This window comes from Papio anubis, chromosome 10 (assembly GCF_008728515.1).
Source record: "Papio anubis isolate 15944 chromosome 10, Panubis1.0, whole genome shotgun sequence".
Classification (NCBI taxonomy): domain Eukaryota; kingdom Metazoa; phylum Chordata; class Mammalia; order Primates; family Cercopithecidae; genus Papio; species Papio anubis.
Genome location: NC_044985.1, coordinates 84,430,538 through 84,452,024, shown reverse-complemented (window position 1 = coordinate 84,452,024; position 21,487 = coordinate 84,430,538). Strand labels below are relative to the sequence as shown.

The window sequence follows — 21,487 nt, the reverse complement described above, 5'->3', positions numbered from 1 at the left end:
TGGTCTCTGTGGGTGACTAATGGCCAATCAATAGTTTTCTAGTGGAGAGGAAGGTAGTGGTGGTGGCTTTACTCTATAACCCCTGTAATCCGCCCAGCAATTCTATGAGGTGGGTGTTGTTCATATCTCCAGTTTTGCAAAAGAGGAAACAGATACCTAGAGAGGTTAATGACTGGCCTGAGCCCTTTGTGGAACCAGGATGGGATAACCCTGCATTGCTCTGGTATGCTGTGGTGAGAGAAGATAGAGAGTCTCAGATAAGACGAAGGGAGGTTGCTGAAGGTGCAGGTTTTCACATGCAACAGAACATTAACTATAAAAACAGCTCAGCATGGCAGGAGGAGCACTAAATGCGAGCCTCAGAAAACCTGATGCAGAGCTTTGGCTCTGTCAGTCATTAGCCAAATGTCCTAGAACTTGACCTTTCTTGGCCTCGGTTTCATTTTCCACAAAAGAAAGGATGGGACAATGTTCTTTCCAGCACTGTCTTTGAGTTACTGGGAAATGAAAGAAAAGTCACCTGCACAGCCTTTCCATTGATGTCTGTCCCCATTGATCCCGACGTGAAGACGCCATTGGGCACTGTGACTGTGCTTGTTTCAGACAGGTGTATGTATGACTGGGGGATATTGAGTTCGTGACTAGCCACCTGCCAGAATCAGAAGAAAAACATTTATTGCATGGACTTTAAGCCTCTCCCCCAAATTAAAAGTTACAGTCTTTTGAGAACTGAGTATAAACCTGGCTATTCTTCTATGGAGACAAACATTTTAGCTGGTATCTTGAGTTTATATGTAGATTAGTGCACTAGAAGACTTTAAATGGCACTGTTAAAGATACATTCCTTTTCAGAGACATGTGGCCAACCAATGCCTTCTTTTAATGCCACTCTCATGGAAGCCATGTGTCAGGATGTTCACTCTGGGACATCTGGTGTAGTAAGACAGGTGCAGGCAAGCTCGAGGCCCTTGTCTTAATGTTTCACCTTCGTCTTCTCCTTGTGGTTTACAGATAATTTAACAGATTATGTTTCCTTCATGGGACATTTTGGAGGCATAAGGGTTTTGTTGTGAAGAAGCAAGATATATTCAAAGAAGGCCCTGTGGGTTTATGTGATTTCCTAATTCCAAGTATACTATTAAATAATATGCTTTCCTTAAAGAAAATGTCTTCTCTCTATCTCTCTTTGGGAGTGAAGCTTTGTTTCCCATGCACGTTTTTTAATCAAATGTCTTATTTCACATTTTAAAAAAGGGGAAATTTCTTATTTCACATTTAAAAAAAGGGCAAATTTCTGAATGCAGTAATTTCTTGCTCTTTCAACCACATTTGAAACATTTTCTTAAATTGGCACATATAAGGGCCAGTCATGTAATGTTCCTAAGTAGATTGTTAATTCTAAGAGCATAATTTTTTATCCTACTAAATGCATTCACTTCTAATTGAGGATTTGGATGAACACAGTATTGCGCTGAGCAGTTGCCAGAAAGCTTACAAGTATCTTATCTTTGAAATCTGGAATCACATTTTTCAGAAGACCTGTGGACTTGATTCTGTTGTATGCAGGAAGAACAATAGAAAATATTTCCTTAATTCTAGGCCGAGCATGGTGGCTTATGTCTGTATTCCCTGCACTTTGGGAGGCAGAGGGGGGTGGATAGCTTGAGCTCAGGAGTTCAAAACTGGCCTAGGTAACATGGTGAGACCCTGTCAACAAACACAAAAATTATCTGGGTGCACTATAGGTGGTGCACACCTATAGTCCCAGCTACTCAGGAGGCTGAGATGGGAGAATTGCTTGAGCCCAGGAGGTAGAGGCTGCAGTGAGCTGTGATTGTGCCAATGCACTCACTCCGGCCTGGCAACAGAGTGAGACCTTGTCTTAAAAAAATAATAATTTCCTCATCCTAACACTTATTTCCCTCACTCCCCTGCATTTTTGCCTTCCTAAAGTCACAAGTCTTACAATTGACTTGTGCATTTAGTGTGATGGCATTTCTCAAGAAAAAGCTGTTAAGTTGAATGTAACATGCATATTCTTCTATATTGGAGAAGACAGACACTGATCTCACCTGAATCATTTTGGTATACAGGCCTTGTCCCAGTTCACAGCCACCATGAGTCACCAAGACAGAGCCATCTAGATAGATGTGAACGAGAGCTGCCGCCTGGAGGGAAATTGATACAGCCAAATGTTGTTGTGAGTGTAGCCTAGGTTGCTGGATGAACAATCTTGTTTCATTAAGCCAATCTTTTATTTTTTCTTTTACAATTTAAATATCTTTATTTCATTAAAAATAATCCAGAGAATATTATATTATTCTGGAGAAGAAAGCTATTATTAGTGGCTACAGACAACCTCTTGCAAGGCTTCAAAACTATCAATGTAGATAGATGAATGTGTTTATCGCCCATCACTCCCGTCTTCTGCCTACTGGAGGTCTTGTGTGGTTGCCTTGGGAGCTGCCTCTCCAAAGCCCCAACCCAGAAACATTTTATAATTCTTCCCTCCTTGGGTATGAAAATTAATTTTAAAGCAAATATAACTCACATGAGTACATTTACAGGCACAGCCTCTTCTTGCTACTAGAGGAAGTGGAAGAACCTTGAGGTGTTTTAATGGTTTCCAAACACTGATCTTTTAGAATTACATGGCTGGGGTCCCATTCTGGAGATTCCAATTTGGCGGCAGGAATGACAGGTTGGAGGTGAATTCCAAATACCCATTTTTTTTTTTTTAAAGCTCTCAGGTGATCTTAATGATTGGCCAGATTTGGGATCCACTGATTTGTCCAAATTCTTTACTTTACACATGGGGAATAGAGGCCTAGAGAGGGGGAGACTTGATAAAAGTCAGCTGTCTGATTTGTGGTAAAATCAGGACTGGAGCCCATAGCTCCTAACTTGAGCCCAGTGATCTTGGCGACCATGCCATGCTGCCTTTCAAACTAATTGCTGTTGTCCATCTCTGGGGCTGGGGGTTCTGATTGAAGAATCTATAGAATGTGCATGTGGCTCCAGGGATCAGACGGCAGGAAGAAGGAGGCTGGCTACGTAGGGTGGTTCTGCAAGTGGCTGGAATCTTTCTTTAGAGCAATCCCCATCATATGCTCATGCACGTGGCCAGGATCCTACTTCCTTGTTGATGCCTGTACCCCTGCCACCACGCATTCAAATATCAACGAACTCATCTCTTCCAGTCTCCAGAATATGACACTGTATTTGCAGAATCATTAAGTCCTCTACAAGAACTTTTAAACTTTGTGTTTTCACCTCCAAGACAATCTAACAAGAGTGGTGGATGATCCTGTATAAATGGGTATTGCCATGTGCTTTCAGATACCACGCTAGATTTTATGTTGATAATTATATAAGCACCAAGTACGATTACTTTAATTGATGGAGCATATTAGAGCCAAGAGGTGAGACAGTGACCCACAGACTTTTAGAATTAAAAACTTCACAATGACTTGTGAAGCAGCAGCCAGAGCCATTATCTTTTTCTTTTTTTTTTTGGAGACGGAGTCACCGCACCCGGCCCAGAGCCATTATCTTTTTGTGAGTGAGGATTTGGTTTTAGAAAAGCAGCATCATTCACCATGTTACATTAATGTTATTTTGAATGCTACTGGCATTAATAGATTATTTTTACTTATTTTGCAAATTTGCTTGTGTTTTATAAAGGCAGGAGCAAAAGAAGCTTATTCTTTGGTTTTTGGTTATATATAGCTGATGAACATTAACATAAATAATTTAAGCAACTTTTGAGAGTCCACAAAAAGGTTCTTCTTAAAGGGGGTCTCAGTGTTACTCTGGCTTGAGAAGTACTACTTGGGGGAAAGATGGACACCTGTTCCAGGAGGTGCAGTGCTCATGGCCTTTCCCCCACTCCTTGTTTGGCTTCCTACCTTGTTAGTGGACTCTGGGGAAGGGTGTGCACAGGAAGTAATTTGGTAAGAGACAGCTTGGGCATACCTCATTCACACCGTGAAGGGGTTGTGCGTTCTTTCCTTTGCGTGGGTTTGATTATGGGAACATTTCAGAGATTAATAGGAGTAGAAAAAGAATAAAAGAATCAGACACTGAACACCACACACACACACACACACACACACACAGAAACAAACTAGTTATGGTGAAACTAAAAAGGAGGCTGGGTAGTCACTGAGCCTCATTATAGTAGCTCCAAGTTTCCATTTGAGTCGTGTAGCTCTGTCTGTTCTCATGTGGTTTTGAAAACTGTCTTCAGATTACCCTGCTGCTCTCACTAAGGAACTAGGAAACAGAAAGCGACCCTCTTGTTACTCCCACTTTTCTCATGGATTTGAAATTTGGCCCCATATCCCAATACCCATGTTTGGGGCCCTTCTATACCAGCCCAGAACCCCTGGGCTGGACTTTACTGTTGATTGCTTTCAGTGTGACCACCAGGTCTGCCCTGGCACTTGTGATTCCCCAATGCTTGCCTAAACCCACTCTGTTACCTGCTAAGGAAACTGCCCCACTTCTTTTGTCTGTCCCCAGAGGGGATCATCCCTTGTTGCACATGATTGATCTTCTCAGGCAGCAGGTCATTTGGAAAAAAGCTTTTGCTGAGAAGACATCTCTCCCAGTCTCACCTGATTGTAGTAAGCTGTGGGGATCCCAATGCAAAATTTCATGGGGACTATGGCAAGTCCCCTCTTCTTCCAGTAATTCTTTTTGTTAAATTCCTCTGCGGCCAGTTTCCTAGTATAGAATGAAGATTTCTCCAGACATTCTTTCCAGCATCTTCGCAATGGCTCTGGATTAAATGTCTGCTTAAAGGCTGTTTTGCTAATTCTCTTATACATGTTTATTTCTTTAACCTGAAAGATGATAAAATAAAATGGATTTTAGGGATAGAAGCTTGTTTCACATGTGCAGTATGTGTTTTTGTTATATGCCTGATATGCAGAAAGTCTTTCTAAAGAAAGAAAACTATTTTAATGGCTATAAATATGCAAGTGCAAGTGTACATGTATAAACATCAGAGTAATAATAAAAACAGTATAAACTACTCTTGAGCATTCCATATGCACCAGGCTCTAGACTAAGTGTATTATCTAGTTAACATCACAATCACCCTGAGAAATAGTAGATTCCAACCATTGTGAACTCTGTCACAAGTTTGTCAGTGGTGAGACAAAATTCTCCTGATTCAAAATCCTTTTACACCCACACAATGTTGCCTCTTTCTTAACTGTTCTCAAATTAGCTCCCCAAAGCCTTGAATTGTGGCAAAATATCTGCACAAATGGCTGTAACCATTCTGTGCTCTCTGTCCCCTGGGTGGCTTCATACTGATTCTAAAGCGTGGCTTGCTCTAGCCAATGGGACAGTAAGTATGTGAGGTGGACAGAGATTTGAAAAGCACTTGTACACCAGGGCTTACCACGTTCTTGCTGTTCATGGCAGCTCTGTGACCACCACCACAAGAACGAATCTGGGCTGGCATACTGGAGGGTAAGAGACTCTGTGACGTGGAGATGTGCCTTCCCGACTGAGGCATCCTAGACGAACCAGCGTGATGACTACCAGACACGTCAGTGAAGCTACCTTAGACCATGAAGCTCCAGTTGCTCTCACCCAGACCAGAAGAGCTACCCAGCTGACCCACAGAATCATCAAAAATACTGTTGTTTTTTAAGTTTTGTGGTTGACTTACCACATAGCAAAATCTAACTGATATATAGATGATGTGCTTTATTGTTTTTCAATCCACATAGGGGTTGATATAATGCATATATAGGCATTTAAGATATATTGGAAGCAATGATCTCAGCATTTTATTAGGGGGTTATGACTTATTACCTCTTCAGGGGGTAAGTTGCATTGAGATGCCACGGCAGTTATGTAAGCTTCGACTACCACCGTACCCTGAGGAAAGCCAAATCCTCGAAAGGCTGTGTTGGATGGCAAATTTGTTTTGCAAGCCCTACCCCGGCACCGGAAATTAGGAATATAGTGTGCATTTTCAGATTTCAGCACAATGAACTCCACCACCTGAGTTGAAGCAAAACAAAGTGAAATCTCACATCTGACAGATATTCAAAACCACTTATCTGAATTTTATCTAATTTGAACCTGTCACAGGCAGAAGTTATCTGATTTGTAAGACAAATCTCTATGCAAATAAAATATAACACATACAGCTCAACTGGTAACCTATGGGAAAGGCATGTTTCTCACCATCTCAGACTCATCAGGAGTGCACCCGCCATTGACGTAGTATTTGACATCAGCAGCTTTTATCACACCATTGTTCATGAATCCAATCTGCAAAGTGATAGCAAGTAAGGCAATTTTCTCAATAGTCCTTCTGTGCAATGAAATCATGCTGTACACAAACACATCTTGTCACAATTGTCAATGCACGCTTAGCTTATATACGTGATTGGATGTGATAGGAACCAGAGGAATATCAAGGATGGTGCCCAAGTTGAACATGATACCAACAGAAAGTTTTGGGTAGTTTTAGGCAACGTCTAAATATCTCTTTCAAGTGGTGTGTGATGTAGTAATTGTCTTTCCTATTGGTTGGTTAACACTAAACAATGTCTTAGGCAGTTTGATTAACTTTTGCTTTTACCTACTTTGTATTTTCCGAGGAGCGGGTGGCGGCCAGCAGTTATCAGCATGTCATCACCACGTTCTAGGATAAACCGGATTGGACGGCCAGTCCTATAGGAAATGACTCTGTTAATACACTGGATGCTTCATAAAGTTGTAGAAACATAGTGATGGGGGAGGGGGACTTGAGATAATCTAGCTTATTGGTTGTCAGTGAGGCAGTAACATTCGTTAGACAAGCTCCTTGGAAGTGTGTGGGGCATTAGTATTCTTCAAAAAGATCATAATTATTCTGGTTGAGTCATGTCTGAGAACTTACATATTGCAATGATACATTATTTGGTTACAAGTTACTTTCTTTTTTATATTATACTAAGGAATTGTATTATTGTTTTGCAATTATGTATAGTAGGTTTTATTGTTGTGAATTTCACTTTGAGATAGTTAAGAGAGCATTAAAATATTAGGTTGGTGCAAAAGTAATTGCGATTTTAAATATTTGCCTTAAAGGGGATGTTGAGGCTAAAAGGGTTGAGCTCCAATACTCCATCGAGCGTAACCTTCCTTGCATTCAGACTCCCCTTTCATAAAATGTCCATCGAGGACTCCTCTGGTTTCTGATGGAATGTTCCCAGTGCCTGCAAACCTGCAATTTATAGGACAGTTTTTCCTGTTGTTGGAAAGTGCCAATGAGCTAAGATGTTCATGGTTTTTCTTTTTGTAGAAGTAGCCTGGGATAAGTTAGTTTGAATAACTGAACTTTGGTAGTTACAAGGTTCACAAAAGTCATGGCTAGTCCAGTGTTTGGGTATTCCAGCTGGATGACACAGAGGCTAAGTGAACATTCCCAGGTGGCTGCAGAGCCCTTGCTTTATTTGATGACAAACTGTGTCTCTTTTGGGGCTGGGGTTTGACATTCCTTCCATGTGGCCAACCTCAGCTGAGTTGAAAGCTGAGACGAAAGCTGGGGTGCTGGGCTGAAAGAATGCAGATGGCATCAATGCTATTTGGACTGCTAATGATGCCACTGTGACTCTTACTTGTTGGCGGCCACAGCACTGACAGCTCCTAGCACAGCAGGTTTGGCCACTTTCCCTCCAAACGCTCCTCCAGTTCTTTTCATGCGGCAGGCGATTCTATTCCTTGGGACGTTCAGTGCTGCAGCCACATATTCCTGCAAGATGTAAGTTCCCAAAGTTATGTAAATGCAATTTAATAGTTTACTTTCTCATCCTTGTATTTCCCCTCTGCCCAGTAAAAGAAATCTAGTAATTCAACAAATACTTATATTTACAGAATTGTGTAATCATCACCATAATCTAATTTTAGAACATTTTCAGCATCTGCAAAGAAATTTTGTATCCATTAAGCACTTGCTCCTCATCTTCCCCAAACCCCTAGCACTGGGCAACCATTAATCTACTTTCTGTCTATATAGATTTGCCCATTATGGACATTTCATGTCAGTGGAATCATACACTACGTAGTCTTTTATGACTGACTTCTTTCTCTTAGCATAATATTTTCAGGTTTCATCCGTGTTGTAGCATGTGTCAGTACTCCATTCCTTTTCTTTCTTTCTTTTTTTTTTTTAGTTCAGAGTCAATAACTTTATTAGAAGGAGAATAATACTAAAACTTGTCAATGACAGAGACAATCAACTTCGTAACAGAAAGTCAGGGAAACTTTATTTTTGCTTCTAAATCCAAAGGCTAAGTATAGCAGAGTTGTAAAAATGAAATTCCCCTTAGTCTGATTCACACAAGTACTAACGTTTAATCCTGTTTTCAAAGTCCAAGAACGAAAACTTGCAATTAAACACTAAGCAAGCCACATGTTTAAGTAAAATTTCTTAAGTCTTAAAAAAATATGATACAGGACCTAAGTTTTCAGTGGCATATGTACTATTAACATATGTTCTGAAAACTGGTAGGTTATATCAGTCCTGAATTAATTTTTAATAATAACAATTTTAAAAACTGACTGAGCTTTATACTTTTTCTATGCTACTAGTTTTCTTTCACCTCATTTGTTAAATATCAATCTTCATTTTATGCCATTTTCAGCATTCTTCCAAAAATCTTCGAACTGTAGTACTCTGTCTGATCTAAGGTCTTATCAGATTGGTTTTAATTGAACCGAGTGTCACATTCAGATTTAGTGTCTTCACTGGTCCCATTGACCTCATTCTTAGTACCACTTTACTTTGATTCAATGTTTGTGTCTTCACTCTGTTTTTCTTGACTACCAGACTTCACACTACTTTTTATTAATCATCAAATCCTCTCTTTCTCCTTGGATTTTCTATCTTATTCTCTGTCCCAACTTTTGTCCTGTGCTTATATGACTTTCAATTCTGGCTTTTTGATTTTCTTTGATCCCAACTTCGAGATCTATGTTTTCTTTCTGACTGCTCATGGCTTCTGCTTCTTCATTGATTTCTACTTCTGCTTCACCTTCTTTCTCTGCTTCATGATCTTTTGTGGTCCCAAGACCTGCTGCATCTTCAGTCTGAAGTTTGGCTTGAGTGCTGTATTAGTCTGTTCTCACATTGCTAATAAAGACATACCCGAGACTGGGTAATTTATAAAGGAAAAAGGTTTAATTGACTCACAGTTCTACATGGCTAGGGAGGCCTCACAATCATGGCAGAAGGCAAAGGCAAAACAAAGTCATGTCTTACATGGCGGCCGGCAAGAGAGTTTGTACAGGAGAACTCCCATTTATAAAACTATCAGCTCTTGTGATACTTATTCACTACTATGGGAACAGTATGGGTAAACTGTCTCCATGATTCAATTATCTCCACCTGGCCCCACCCTTGACACGTGGAGATTATTACAATTCAATGTGAGATTTGGGTGGGGACACAGCCAAACCATATCAAGTGCCTATTTCATGAACACTTTCTCTTTCTTCTTTCTCTGTCATAAGGCCTTTCTTTTTCTCTTTCTTCGTCCCTTCATCTTTTCCTTTCTCCTTCACTTCCTCTCTCATGTTCTTTTTCTCTTCCTTTTCTTGCTTCTCCTTTTTTAGATGCTCATCATGATCAGATTTTTGAGTCCTTTTTCTTAACTTTTCTTTCGATTCTTCTACAGTAGTTTTAATTTTGGCATATCCCATGTGTTTTTTTCCAACAAACGGTCATCTACCCAGGACTGGTCATCTCCTACTATCAAAAAGGCTACACACACTTCACAAACTTCCATTGTGTGTGTGTGTGTGTGTGTGTGTGCAGCAAAACTTTCAATTTTCAAGGCTGTGGATCTAGGCAATTCTCTCTCTTGTTTTAATTGTTCAACTAATTTCATCATCCCCTGGGCTTCTACTTTTCCTTCAGACCCTAATTCTTCAATCTTCTGCAGAAGTACATCAATGTTGTCTGTTAGAACCTGAATTTTTTCTTCATTTTTGCCTGTTGAGCCAGCCACCCCAGAAGACTGCTAGATTTGAGACAATGCCAAATGAGTATGGCCTCCTTCTGGTTCTACGTTCTACTTTTGCAAGTAAGCTCTGTAAGTATGGCAAAACAAACAAACAAACAAACAAAAAACACACTTCTCTCATAGCCAACTTTCGTAAAATGAGAGCTCTTCTCAGACTGTTTTTGTAGCTTTGCAGTATGAATTTCTTCACATGGACCAAGATCAGAATGTGTATATGTGAACAATTCTGCAGAACAAAAACCACAGAGATAATATTTATAAATGTTCTGTGGTCCCACCACATGTTGCTGCGCTTCTTGTCTGGGGTGAGGTTTTGGTCCCAGCCCATTAACTCATCCAACAATTGTGTGGCCAAAATCATAGTGCTTCCTCTGGGCAGTTTCTCCCAGCCCAGGCACCCAGCGACAAAAGTGCTGGTGACACTATCACCAACCTCCTCAGTCTGCCCTCAGGTTGAAAAGCCTTCTTTACATAGGAGCCAACAAGACAAAATCTCCATTCATTTTATGGCTAAATAATATTCCACTGCATGGATATACTACATTTTGTTTCTCCATTCATCAGCTGGACACTGGGTTGTTTATACTTTTGTTTATTATGAGTAATGCTGCTGTGAACATTTGTTCATAAGTGTTTTTGCATTTATCTGGGGTGGATATTTACTTGCAGAATTGCTGAATTATATGTTCAGTCTATGTTTAACATCCTAAGAAACCACCAAACTATTTTTCAAAGTGGCTGTGCCATTTTTCATGCCCATCAGCAATGTATGAAGGTTCCAGTTTCTCTACATCCTTGCCAACACTTGTTATTGTCTGTCTTTTTGATTATAGACATTCTAGTGGGTGAGAAATGGTATTTCATTGTGGTTTTGGTTTGCATTTCCCTAATGACTAATGATGCTGAGCATTTTTTCATGTGCTTGTTGTTCATTCACATATCTTCTTTGGAGAAATGTCTACTCAAATCCTTTACTGGGACTGCTTTTGATACTGCCTTAGCTTCTGGGCTATGGCAGGCTGTGGGTACCCAGTGCCCTAGTAACTCTCAAGGAAATGTCTGCTGTTGTGTAGCTGACTGATTGTGACTCAGGAAATGTTAGTAATAAGTGGCAATGGTGACTTTGGGACATGCATGTTGTTCATTGGAACCCAGAGTCACATACCCCCCGCCAAAAGGGACCTCAGGAGTGATCTTTATCACCTTTCACAATTTACAGAAAAGGATGTAGATGCCCAGTGACTTCCAGGAGATCACACAACTGCTTAGGGGTGAAGCCTATTATCTCCTCCAGTTACCTGCACGCGGGTTGGATACTGTGTTCCAAGGTGTAACACCATTTCTTTATCTTCTTCTTTTGGGAGAGCCAGGATAGACGATGTTTCCATATAAAAATGTTCCTGTCCTTCCACATGGACTTCACCTGTAAAGCACAAAACACAAGGCGATGTTTAATCATAAGTTCCAACGTGGGAGTTCTTGGTGGTGTTTTGCTTATGAAGAGTGAACTGCTTTAGCTTATGGAGAGCTGGACTTTTTTTTTTTTTAACAGCAGAAAAAAGTTTTTTTTCATATGCATATGGGAGGGTGTCACGGAAATGAATGGAAAATCCCAATGAGGTGATTAGGTGGTTAGACCCAGAAGCTTATATACTATTTTAACAAAGGACGATACATTTGTGGAGAAGTGAGACGACAAAGGAAATGGGTTTTGAGCTTCTGGGGGTGGCAAATTGTGGAGAGATAAATATACAGGGGAAATTAATGGAGGATAAGGGTTATTTTAGTAAGGTTTGTTATGCAGATTTATTTCAGGGCCATCTCTGGGCTGATAAGAGTCTGGAGTTGTCTCTTGTTCTGCTCATCCTGGTACAAGACAGGGGTCAGGAAACATCTTCATAAAGGGACATTGATGCCCTACTTTTAGGTCAATAGGAGGCGGGTACATAACTTTTTCCTGTGTCTGCTGCTTCTCAGTTGCCTTTAGCTCAAAATAATCCTTATGTGAAAGTGGCATATTTTAAACCCAAATTTATTTACTTAACAATCAGATGGTGTTGACAATATACTAGGTATTTTTCTAAGGCTGAGCACTTTATAGACAATTAATTCACTTAATCCTTCTATCAATCTGATGAGGCATGTATCATTACCCCCATCTTGCCAGATGGGGAAGCTGAGACAGGGAAAGGTGAAGTAAGCTGCCCAAGGTGACACAGATAGTAAGTGGCGGAGCTGGGATTCAAACCTAGGCAGCCTGACTGACTCATGCTGTGAACCACGACACCACACTGCTCCATAATGGCATGCTGTGTGACTCTTAGTCAGTCCTGCCAAAATTCCTTTCACGTTTCAAATTTCCTACTTGTGCCAAAATTCTGAACCTCACAATTTCCGAAATCCCAAAGGTTCCAAATGGTACTCTGTCAATCTGCTGCCCTCTGGGTGAGAATAATAATTAAAAAAAATATATAGCATGGTACTTAAGAGCTAGGGCCTTGGGATCAGCCAGTCCTGGTTCTACTGATAACTGAACATGAGACCTCAGCCAATTATCTAACTTTTATAAGCCTCAGTTTCCTCATTTTGAGAATGAAGCTACTAATATGTTCCTTCTCAGAGTTGTCCTGCTTGTATGTTAAATAGTAAGCAGTAAATAGTAGCTTAAAATAAGTTTAATAATAATATTAATCTCTTAGGATTGTTATTAGGATTAAATAATATAATACATGTAAAATGCTTAGACATGGCACCTGGCACAGTAAGTACTTGATAAGTGTTAGCTGATATTATTATTATTAAATAGTCTTCGACCCAAATTTATAGTTTTTATAAAACCTCATTTAATTTTAAAAATAAAATCCTGTGGAGTAATGAATGTTTGGTGTAAGTAGTAGTTACTGTCAGACATCTGAACATCTCTCGTGAGTTTACTGGTTGTGTCCAACTATTCTTACAAGGTAGTGCATTGTTTTTATAATTGGGAGGCAGTCTACATTTTCTACTTAAACAGAATGATGTTAGGAAATATACATCCTAAAGGTCTCTCTCAGGTTTTAATAAAAGATAAAAGCTTACACCACTTGCCATTCTAGTTACTTAGAATAATGTAATAGATCCTGTGAAGATTCTTTTTTCTTACCAAAGACCAGCAGTGATTCTGTTAGTAAAGACAGCCGTGGTTATCTGGCCACACATTAGCATCACTTGGGGGAGCTTTTAAAAAAATATTAATGCCCTTTTCCCATATTCCAATATTCTAATTTGACTGGTCTGAGGTGGGACCTAGGTATTTTGTGTGTGTGTGTGTGTGTGTGTGTGTGTGTGTTTTGAGATGGAGTTTTGCTCTTGCTGCCCAGGCAGGAGTGCAGTGGCGTGATCTTGGCTCATTGCAACCTCTGCCTCCTGGGTTCAAGTGATTCTCCTGCCTCAGCCTCCCAAGTAGCTGGAATGACAGGCACTTGCCACCAGACCTGGCTAATTTTTGTATTTTTAGTAGAGAGCAGGTTTCACCATGTTGGCCAGACTGGTCTCGAACTCCTGACCTCAGGTGATTCATCTGCCTCGGCCTCCCAAAGTGCTGAAATTACAGATGTGAGCTACCATGGCCAGTCAATATTGCTGGTTTTTTTTTTTTTTTGAGATGGAGTTGCCCTCTGTCACCCAGGCTGGAGTGCAGTGGCCGGATCTCGGCTCACTGCAAGCTCTGCCTCCTGGGTTTACGCCATTCTCCTGCCTCAGCCTCCCGAGTAGCTGGGACTACAGGCACCGGTCACATCGCCCGGCTAGTTTTTTTTGTATTTTTTAGTAGAGACGGGGTTTCACTGTGTTAGCCAGGATGGTCTCGACCTCCTGACCTCGTGATCCGCCCGTCTTGGCCTCCCAAAGTGCTGGGATTACAGGCTTGAGCCACCGCGGCTGGCCTGCTGTTTTTTAAAATATAAAAAATCTTTTTTTTTATGGCTGTATAATATTCCATGGTGTATATGTGCCACATTTTCTTTATCCAGTGTATCACTGATGAGCATTTGGGTTGATACCATGTCTTTGCTGTTGTCAATAGTGCTGCAATGAACATGCATATGCATGTATCTTTATAATAGAATGATTTGTATTCCTTTACAATGGTAGAACTAATTTACATTGCCACCAACAGTGTAAAAGCATTCGTATTTCTCTGCAGCCTTGCCACTATCTGTTGTTTTGAATTTTTAATAAAAGCCATTCTGACTGGCATGAGATGGTATCTTACTGTGGTTTTGATTTGCATTTCTCTAATGACCAGTGATGTTGAGCTTTTTTTCTTCTGGTTGTGGGCTGCATAAATGTCTTCTTTTGAGAAGTGTCTGTTTATGTCCTTTGCCCACTTTTTAATAAGGAATGTTCTTTGCATGGTCTTGGATGGAGCTGGAAGCCATTATCCTCTACATACTAACGCAGGAACAGAAAACCAAACACCGCATGTTCTCACTTATAAATGGGAGCCGAACAATGGGAACACATGGACACAGGGAGGTGACCAACATACACTGGGGTCTCTTGGGGGGTGCAGGGAGGGAGAGCATCAGGAAAAATAGTTAATGCATGTTGGGCTTAATATTTAGGTGATGGGTTAATAGGAGAAGCAAACTACCATGGAACATGTTTACCTATGTAACAGACCCGCACATCTTGTATGTGTACCCCAGAACTTAAATAAAATTAAAATACAGACACACGCACACACACACACACACACAAACCTAGAACTTAAAAAAAAATCTTAGCCAGAACATTAAGTCTAAACAAATCAATTAACAAATAACAGTGTCAAGATTGGAAAAGATAAATAAAACTGTCATACAACTGTGTACATAGAAAATTCAAGAGAATCTCTAAGTCTATTAAAATAGTAAAGGAATTAAGCAAAATTGCTAGATATAAGATCAATATACAAAAATTAACTGCGTTCTTATATACTAGACACAAGTTAAATAAAGTTAAATAAAAATAACCATAGTATCACAAAGCATAAAATACTAGGAATAAATATTAAAAAGGAGTTGCAAGATCTCTATAGTGAAAACTAAAAATTACTGAGAAAAGTTAAAGAAAACCTAGATAAAAGGCAAAGTGTACCATGCTTATGGATTAGAAGACATAATATTGTTAAGATTTCAATTCTCTCAAATTGATATATTGTTTCAATGCAATCCCAATCAAAATCCCAACAAATTATTTTTGGCGGGATTTATGAATTAATGATAAATTTATCTGAAAATGCAAAGGACCTATAATAGCTAAGGTCGTATTGAAGAAGCAGCAGCAAAAGTACCTTAAATTATCAGATTTTAAGACTCACTATAAAGTTACAGCAAGTAAGACACTGGTATTAGCAAGATAGGTAAATAGACAAATAGAATATGATAGAGAACTCAGAAGTAGAACAACACATATGTAGACATCTGGAAAACAACAAAAGCTGCACTGCAATTCAGTAAGGGAAAGGATAGTCTTCAATAAATGGTGCTGGGTCAATCGAATATCCACATGAAAAAGATGGAATATTGACTCACATCTCACATCATACAGAAAATTTAATTTGAGGTGAATCATAGACCTAAGTGCAAAAGCTAAAACAATCAAGTTTCTAGGAGAAAACATAAGAGAATATCTTCATGACCGTTGGACAGGCAAAATTTCTTCAACGAGCACAAAATCATTAGCTATAAATAAAAGACTGAAAAATTGATATTCATTAAAATGAAGAAATTAGACTCGGCGCGGTGGCTTCGCCTGTAATCCCAGCACTTTGGGAGGCTGAGGTGGGCAGATCACCTGAGGTCAGGAGTTCGAGCCCAGCTTGGCCAACATGGTGAAACTCCATCTTTACTAAAATTACAAAAATTAGCCGGGTGTGGTGGTGCAAGCCTGTAATCCCAGCTACTAGGGAGGCTGAGGCAGAAGAATCGCTTGAACCCGTGAGGTGGAGGTTGTAGTGAGTCGAGTGACCACTCCATTGCACTCCAGCCTGGGCAACAAGAGCGAAACTTCATCTCAAAAATAAATAAATAAATAAATGGAAGAAATTGTCTGGGCATGGTAGCTCGCACTGTAATCCCAGCACTTTGTGAGGCTAAAGAAGGGGGATCGTTTGAGCCCAGGAGTTTGAGACCAGCCTAGGCAACATGGCAAAACCCCATCTCTACAAAAAATACGAAGATTAGCTGGGCATGGTGGTGCATGCCTGTAGTCCCAGCTACTTAAGAGGCTGAGGTGGGAGGACTGTGGCCAGGCGCGGTGGCTCACACCAGTAATTCCAGCACTTTGGGAGGCTGAGGTGGGCGGATCATGAGGTCAGGAGATCGAGACCATCCTGGCTAACACGGTGAAACCCCGTCTTTATTAAAAATACAAAAAATTAGTTAGGCGTGGTGGCAGGCGCCTGCAGTCCCAGCTACTCGGGAGACTGAGGCAGGAGAATGGCGTGAACCCAGGAGGCGGAGCTTGCAGTGAGCCAAGATCACGCCACTGCACTCCAGCCTGGGCAACAGAGCCAGATTCCATCTCAAAAAAAAAAAAAAAAAAAAAAAGCTATTATTCAGCAATTTCATTCCTGGGTACATTCCATTAGAACTAAGTGCTATGTTCACCAAAATATAAGCATAATAGTGTTTATAGAAATTTTATTCATAATGCTCCCAAATTAAAAACAACTCCAATGTCCTGAATGGTAGAATGAATAAATAAATTGTGAAATATTTGCATAACAGAATACTACCAACGAAAAAAAACGAATCTATGCAACAACATGAATGAATCGTTCATACATAATGTTAAATAAAAGCAGAAGGCGTAAAAGAGGTTATAAGGTTCCATTTATATAAAGTACAAATGAGGTAAAACTAATTTACAGTGATAAATATTAGAATAATACCTTGGGGGGTTACTAAGAGAGGACACATGGAAGCATGCTGGGGGTGCAGAAATTTTCTATGTCCTTTTAAAATTTTTTATTTTTATTTTTTGAGATAGAGTCTCATTCTGTCATCCAGGCTAGAGTGCAGTGGTGTAATCTTGGCTCGCTGTAACCTCCACCTCCCAGGTGCAGGTGATTCCCATGCCTCAGCCTCCCTAATAGCTGGGACTACAGGCGTGTGTTACCACGCCAGGCTAATTTTTGTATTTTTAGTAGAGATGAGGTTTCACCATGTTGGCCAGGCTGGTCTTGAACTCCCGACCTCAAGTGATCTGCCTGCCTTGGCCTCCCAAAGTGCTGGGATTACACTGTGCCCAGTCACGTTCTATGTCTTGATGTGGGTAGTATTTACACATATTTATACATATACAAAAATTCACCAAACTGTAAATTTCCTCTGCACTTTAAATTACTGTTTAAAAATCACACTTGAATGGGAAATATTGCCTTAGAGTTTCAGTAGTTTTCAGTCCAGATGATTGAAATTAGAGTCTTCAGCTTCAGAAGCTTCCCTTTTCCCGCTAAGATTACTTACCTTCAATGATTTGGTCAACATATTTAAAGGCTTGCTCTACATTTCCTTGCTCGATTTTTTTCTCATCAAAAAGAAATGAATTGTGCTCTAGGGCTTGCTGCAGTGGAAAAACAAACCAAAACAACAGCAAAAGATTTAATTTTGCATTCTAGTAAACAATTTGTTTCCCATCAAAATTCCACGCTTCCATGTTTCTACTGTATCAGATCTTCATTACACCGAGAAAATCAGAGCCAGGGCTGCGTGAAGAGTCAGAAGAAGGCGGACTCAAATGGATTATAGGCATTGGTGACTCATTTTGTACAGTGCTCTGGGAAGGGCTGAGGGGGACACAAGGGTATATAAACCCGCTTCCCACCTCTGCATTGCTGAATGATGATCTGAGTCAGTTTGGCAGTTAGGTGCTGACTCTGGGGCTAGAGGGTTACTCAATAGTAAAGAGAGGTCAAGAAGGAGGAGGCTGATGGGGCCCAGGAATGGCCTTGAATGGGTGACCTGAGTTGGATCCTGAATCATTTGAAGTCAAAGGCACATCATAAAACAATAGTTTGAGGCTGAAACCAAGCTGAGGGGCCAACATGAGCACAAGGCCAGAATGGCCAGGGTGCAGGTTTTCTATCAAGAAACAGTGGAAGATGGGTTTGAAAGGTGGAATGTGGCTGGACTATTAAAGACCTTGATTTGATACTAAAGAGTTTGGACCTTATATAAGGGCATAGTGTTAAATAGGAAAAGTGACCTAATGACCTTAGTGACTTAGGAAAGTTAATATGTTAGGTAGATGGGCTGAAATGGAAGAAAAGAGCCTCTTTTAGTGGTTTTTGTAGTAAATCTGAAAAGAAGATAGTGAGGACTAGGCTGGAGGGTGGAGTGAAAGCGAGAATGAAAAGAAAGGGGCAGCCTTAAGAGACGTTTAAAAGATAACTGGAAAAAACTTGAACTTGGCAGCATTGGGAAGAACAGGGGAGAATTGAAGTGGATGCTCAAGACTGAATCTACTTTGTGGGTGGGGGGGTGGAGGGTGTCCATATTGCTTATGCATCCATCTATCCATCGATTCCTCCATCCCTCCATCCCTCCGTCATCCAACATATGTTTATTGAGCATCTACTGTGGGTTTAGAGCTTTGCTAGGCACTGGGGATATAAAGTACAAGAGCACGCAACATGCCCTTGCCCTCATTCATGACAACTAAAACAAAAACGATAGGTAACATTTATTGAATGCATTCCCTGTCCCAGGTGCTATGCTAAGCATTTTACTGGGATTCTCTCATTTAAGCTTACCATGACCTTTTGGTGTAGGTACTTTTAGAATTACCATTTTATAGATGGAAAAGCTGAGGTATGAGGGGTTTAAAGCTTTTGCTGCTATTAAGAGGCTGCTAGTGGCAGAGTCAGATGATGAATCAAAGTAGTCTGTCTCCAGAGCCTGTCTGTGCTTGAGCAGTAAGTGGGCAGGGAGACAGAGGACCCAATAGTTGTAATAAGTAAGTGTTATATTTTTTTCTGATTTCCACAGTGCTCTAGATTTTCCGGCTGACTGCTTTTGTATATGAGATTATAAGGACGTTTCTCAGGTGTTGCTTATCTGCATTCTTAGCCCATGCCTTGGCAAGAGGTCACAGGAGAAGTGGGCACAGAATGCTTCATTTCCACGGGTCCCTGTAGAAGCAGTGGTGGGAAAGAGGAGTCTAAGCAGGAAAGGACTCAGTTTCTGTCTTGAGGGGCAAATTGCGGGAGCCTTCACTCTAAAACTATAGGTAACACTGAACAAAGTATAGATGGAGCCCAACTTATACTATTTTATGACTACATGGGTTGAACTGTGCCCCAAGTCCACCACTTAAGTCATTCTAGAAGACACAAAGCGGTCTGACTACCTCTATTGTGATAATCCTTGGCTCTATGTCTTCATAAGCGATCTTCACTTTTTTGGCTGCCTCTCTTGCATGAGCATAGGTATCAGCGGCCACAGTGCCGACAATCTGACCCACGCAAATTACCTGCAGAAAAGCCACATGTTGTAATTAGCGAAAACACAGACTCATTAAAAAGGAATTACTGTTCCCACATTCTTACATTTACCTATTGGGTTTTTGTGACCAAAAGCAAGATTATTTTCTACCTATGAGAATAAATTTACAACAGCGGTTTGAGTGGGACTTAGGGGGCCCAAAGTTGAATGTAGAAACTAATTATCTGGCTTTAATGATCTCCCTTCTGGTTGTTCTTGGCCACATTACTCACCATTCCCTCAGCATACACAGTGATCCAATTAACCTAACATTCTGCTGGTTCTTTCAATGTCTTATGATCTGTGTTGCTTCTATGACTTTCATGACTTTTGAGAAGTATTCTTTGAGGACTTCTGGCTTTTATCAGAATCTCAAAAGGGTCCACAATTCAAGAGAGAAGTTGAGAATCACTGAGGCAGAGTCATTGGTTTCCAACAAGTCTTTGTGATGTGAACATGGATCCATGGATGGCTATAGTCATAACCAATAATCATTTTGGCATCTCCAGCAAGGTATTTGAATAATAAACCACACATAAATCACCCACCTCATTCTGTGCATAGAAAATCTCTCTCTGATAGTTATTATCTCCTGGAACATCCTCTGCTGTTATCACGTCAACAACACCTGGAAGTGCCAGGGCTTCTGAAATATCAATTGATCTAGGAGAGAAAATTTGAAGGTAGATATTAAAGTTTCAGGAGCCAGTTCCCAGTGATTCCTCAAACACAGGGAGAAACTATAATGGACGTCATAACTAAATCGTTGAGCAATATTCTATGTTGAAAAATGCCAGTATTTAGCAGATGTTCTAACTCTTTCATATCCTTGGATTCTTACATAACTATGCTTAAAAAATGACTGATTCTCAACCAGAAAAATAAATGTGTATTCTTTCTTTTTTTTGTGAGACAGGGTCTCAATCTGTTGCCCAGGTTGGAGTGCAGTGATGCGATCAAAACTCACTGCAGCCTTGGTCTCCTGGACTCAGGTAGCCTCCTCAGTAGTTGGGACTACAGGCGCATGCCACCATGCCTGGCTAATTTTTTGTAGAGATGGAGTTTCGCTATGTTGCCTATGCTGGTCTCGAACTACTGAGCTCCAGCGATCTGCCTGCCCTGGCCTGGGATTACAAGTGTGAGCCACCATGCTGGAAATTAATATTCTTATTTGAATTAAATATTTAATAAACCCTTGATTTGAATGTGAAACTGTGAATGTGTTTCAGTAACATTAAGAATCTCTTTTACTTCCTTACATGATCTTTGCATGAGCTCTGGTGCTGGTGATCGGAGCCAGGAAGAGTTCTTGGTCGATGCAGGGCATGTCGTCAATATACACAGCTTCCCCTGTGGTGTGTTTAATGGCCGACTGGTGCATGACTGGGTGTCCAACTGGATCTTGTGGGGGTTGGTGGGGATCCACACACTGTTAACGGACAAAGTAAATTATTTTGCCACGAGGAATTCTCATGCCCTGAAAATTAGGTCTGATATATCTGGCTTAATCACGTGTTAGGGAAAACAAAACCAAAAACCAAAAAACAAAAAATTATAGGCAATTGGGTATCCATATCCATGAGTTCAGGTTAATAAATATCCATTAAGTATTAAGTACTATGGTAAGGGATTATATTCTTGTTACAATTCTCCTCTTACCCCCAAAAAGAAGACATCCTAGATTCAGGGTGGTTGTAATAAGGCAGAGAAGGCTTTCTAGAGGCAGTAAATGTTGACTTGGGTTTTAAAGGAAGAACAGGTATTGGCAAGCAAAGGAGGTAACTAAACTGAAAATAGTGGAGAACAATGATTCAGAATCTAATTCTTGTGTAGCCTTGAGTAAAAGCATAGAAGCTAAACCAAGCAAGTTGTGTGTGTATAGCAATAGGTAACATCAGCTGGCTTCAATAGACGTTATCTTAAATACAGTTATTGAAAAGA

General features: G+C 40.4%; 1 protein-coding gene and 1 pseudogene across 2 annotated transcripts in view; both read right to left on the bottom strand.

The window, feature by feature from the left end:
* Positions 1 to 21,487, bottom strand: part of AOX4 (aldehyde oxidase 4) — an 85,278-nt gene that overhangs the window by 13,830 nt on the left and 49,961 nt on the right. For both annotated transcript variants that reach the window (XM_031651147.1, NM_001308436.1), the window contains 12 exon segments: positions 20,806 to 20,975; positions 20,095 to 20,209; positions 19,413 to 19,535; positions 17,531 to 17,627; positions 11,336 to 11,460; positions 7,632 to 7,765; positions 6,615 to 6,702; positions 6,211 to 6,297; positions 5,833 to 6,024; positions 4,620 to 4,847; positions 2,073 to 2,168; positions 521 to 649 (listed from right to left, as the gene is read on the bottom strand). In XM_031651147.1, coding sequence (XP_031507007.1) covers positions 521 to 649; positions 2,073 to 2,168; positions 4,620 to 4,847; positions 5,833 to 6,024; positions 6,211 to 6,297; positions 6,615 to 6,702; positions 7,632 to 7,765; positions 11,336 to 11,460; positions 17,531 to 17,627; positions 19,413 to 19,535; positions 20,095 to 20,209; positions 20,806 to 20,975 — 1,584 coding nt within the window.
* LOC110740923 lies at positions 8,198 to 10,844 on the bottom strand (annotated as a pseudogene).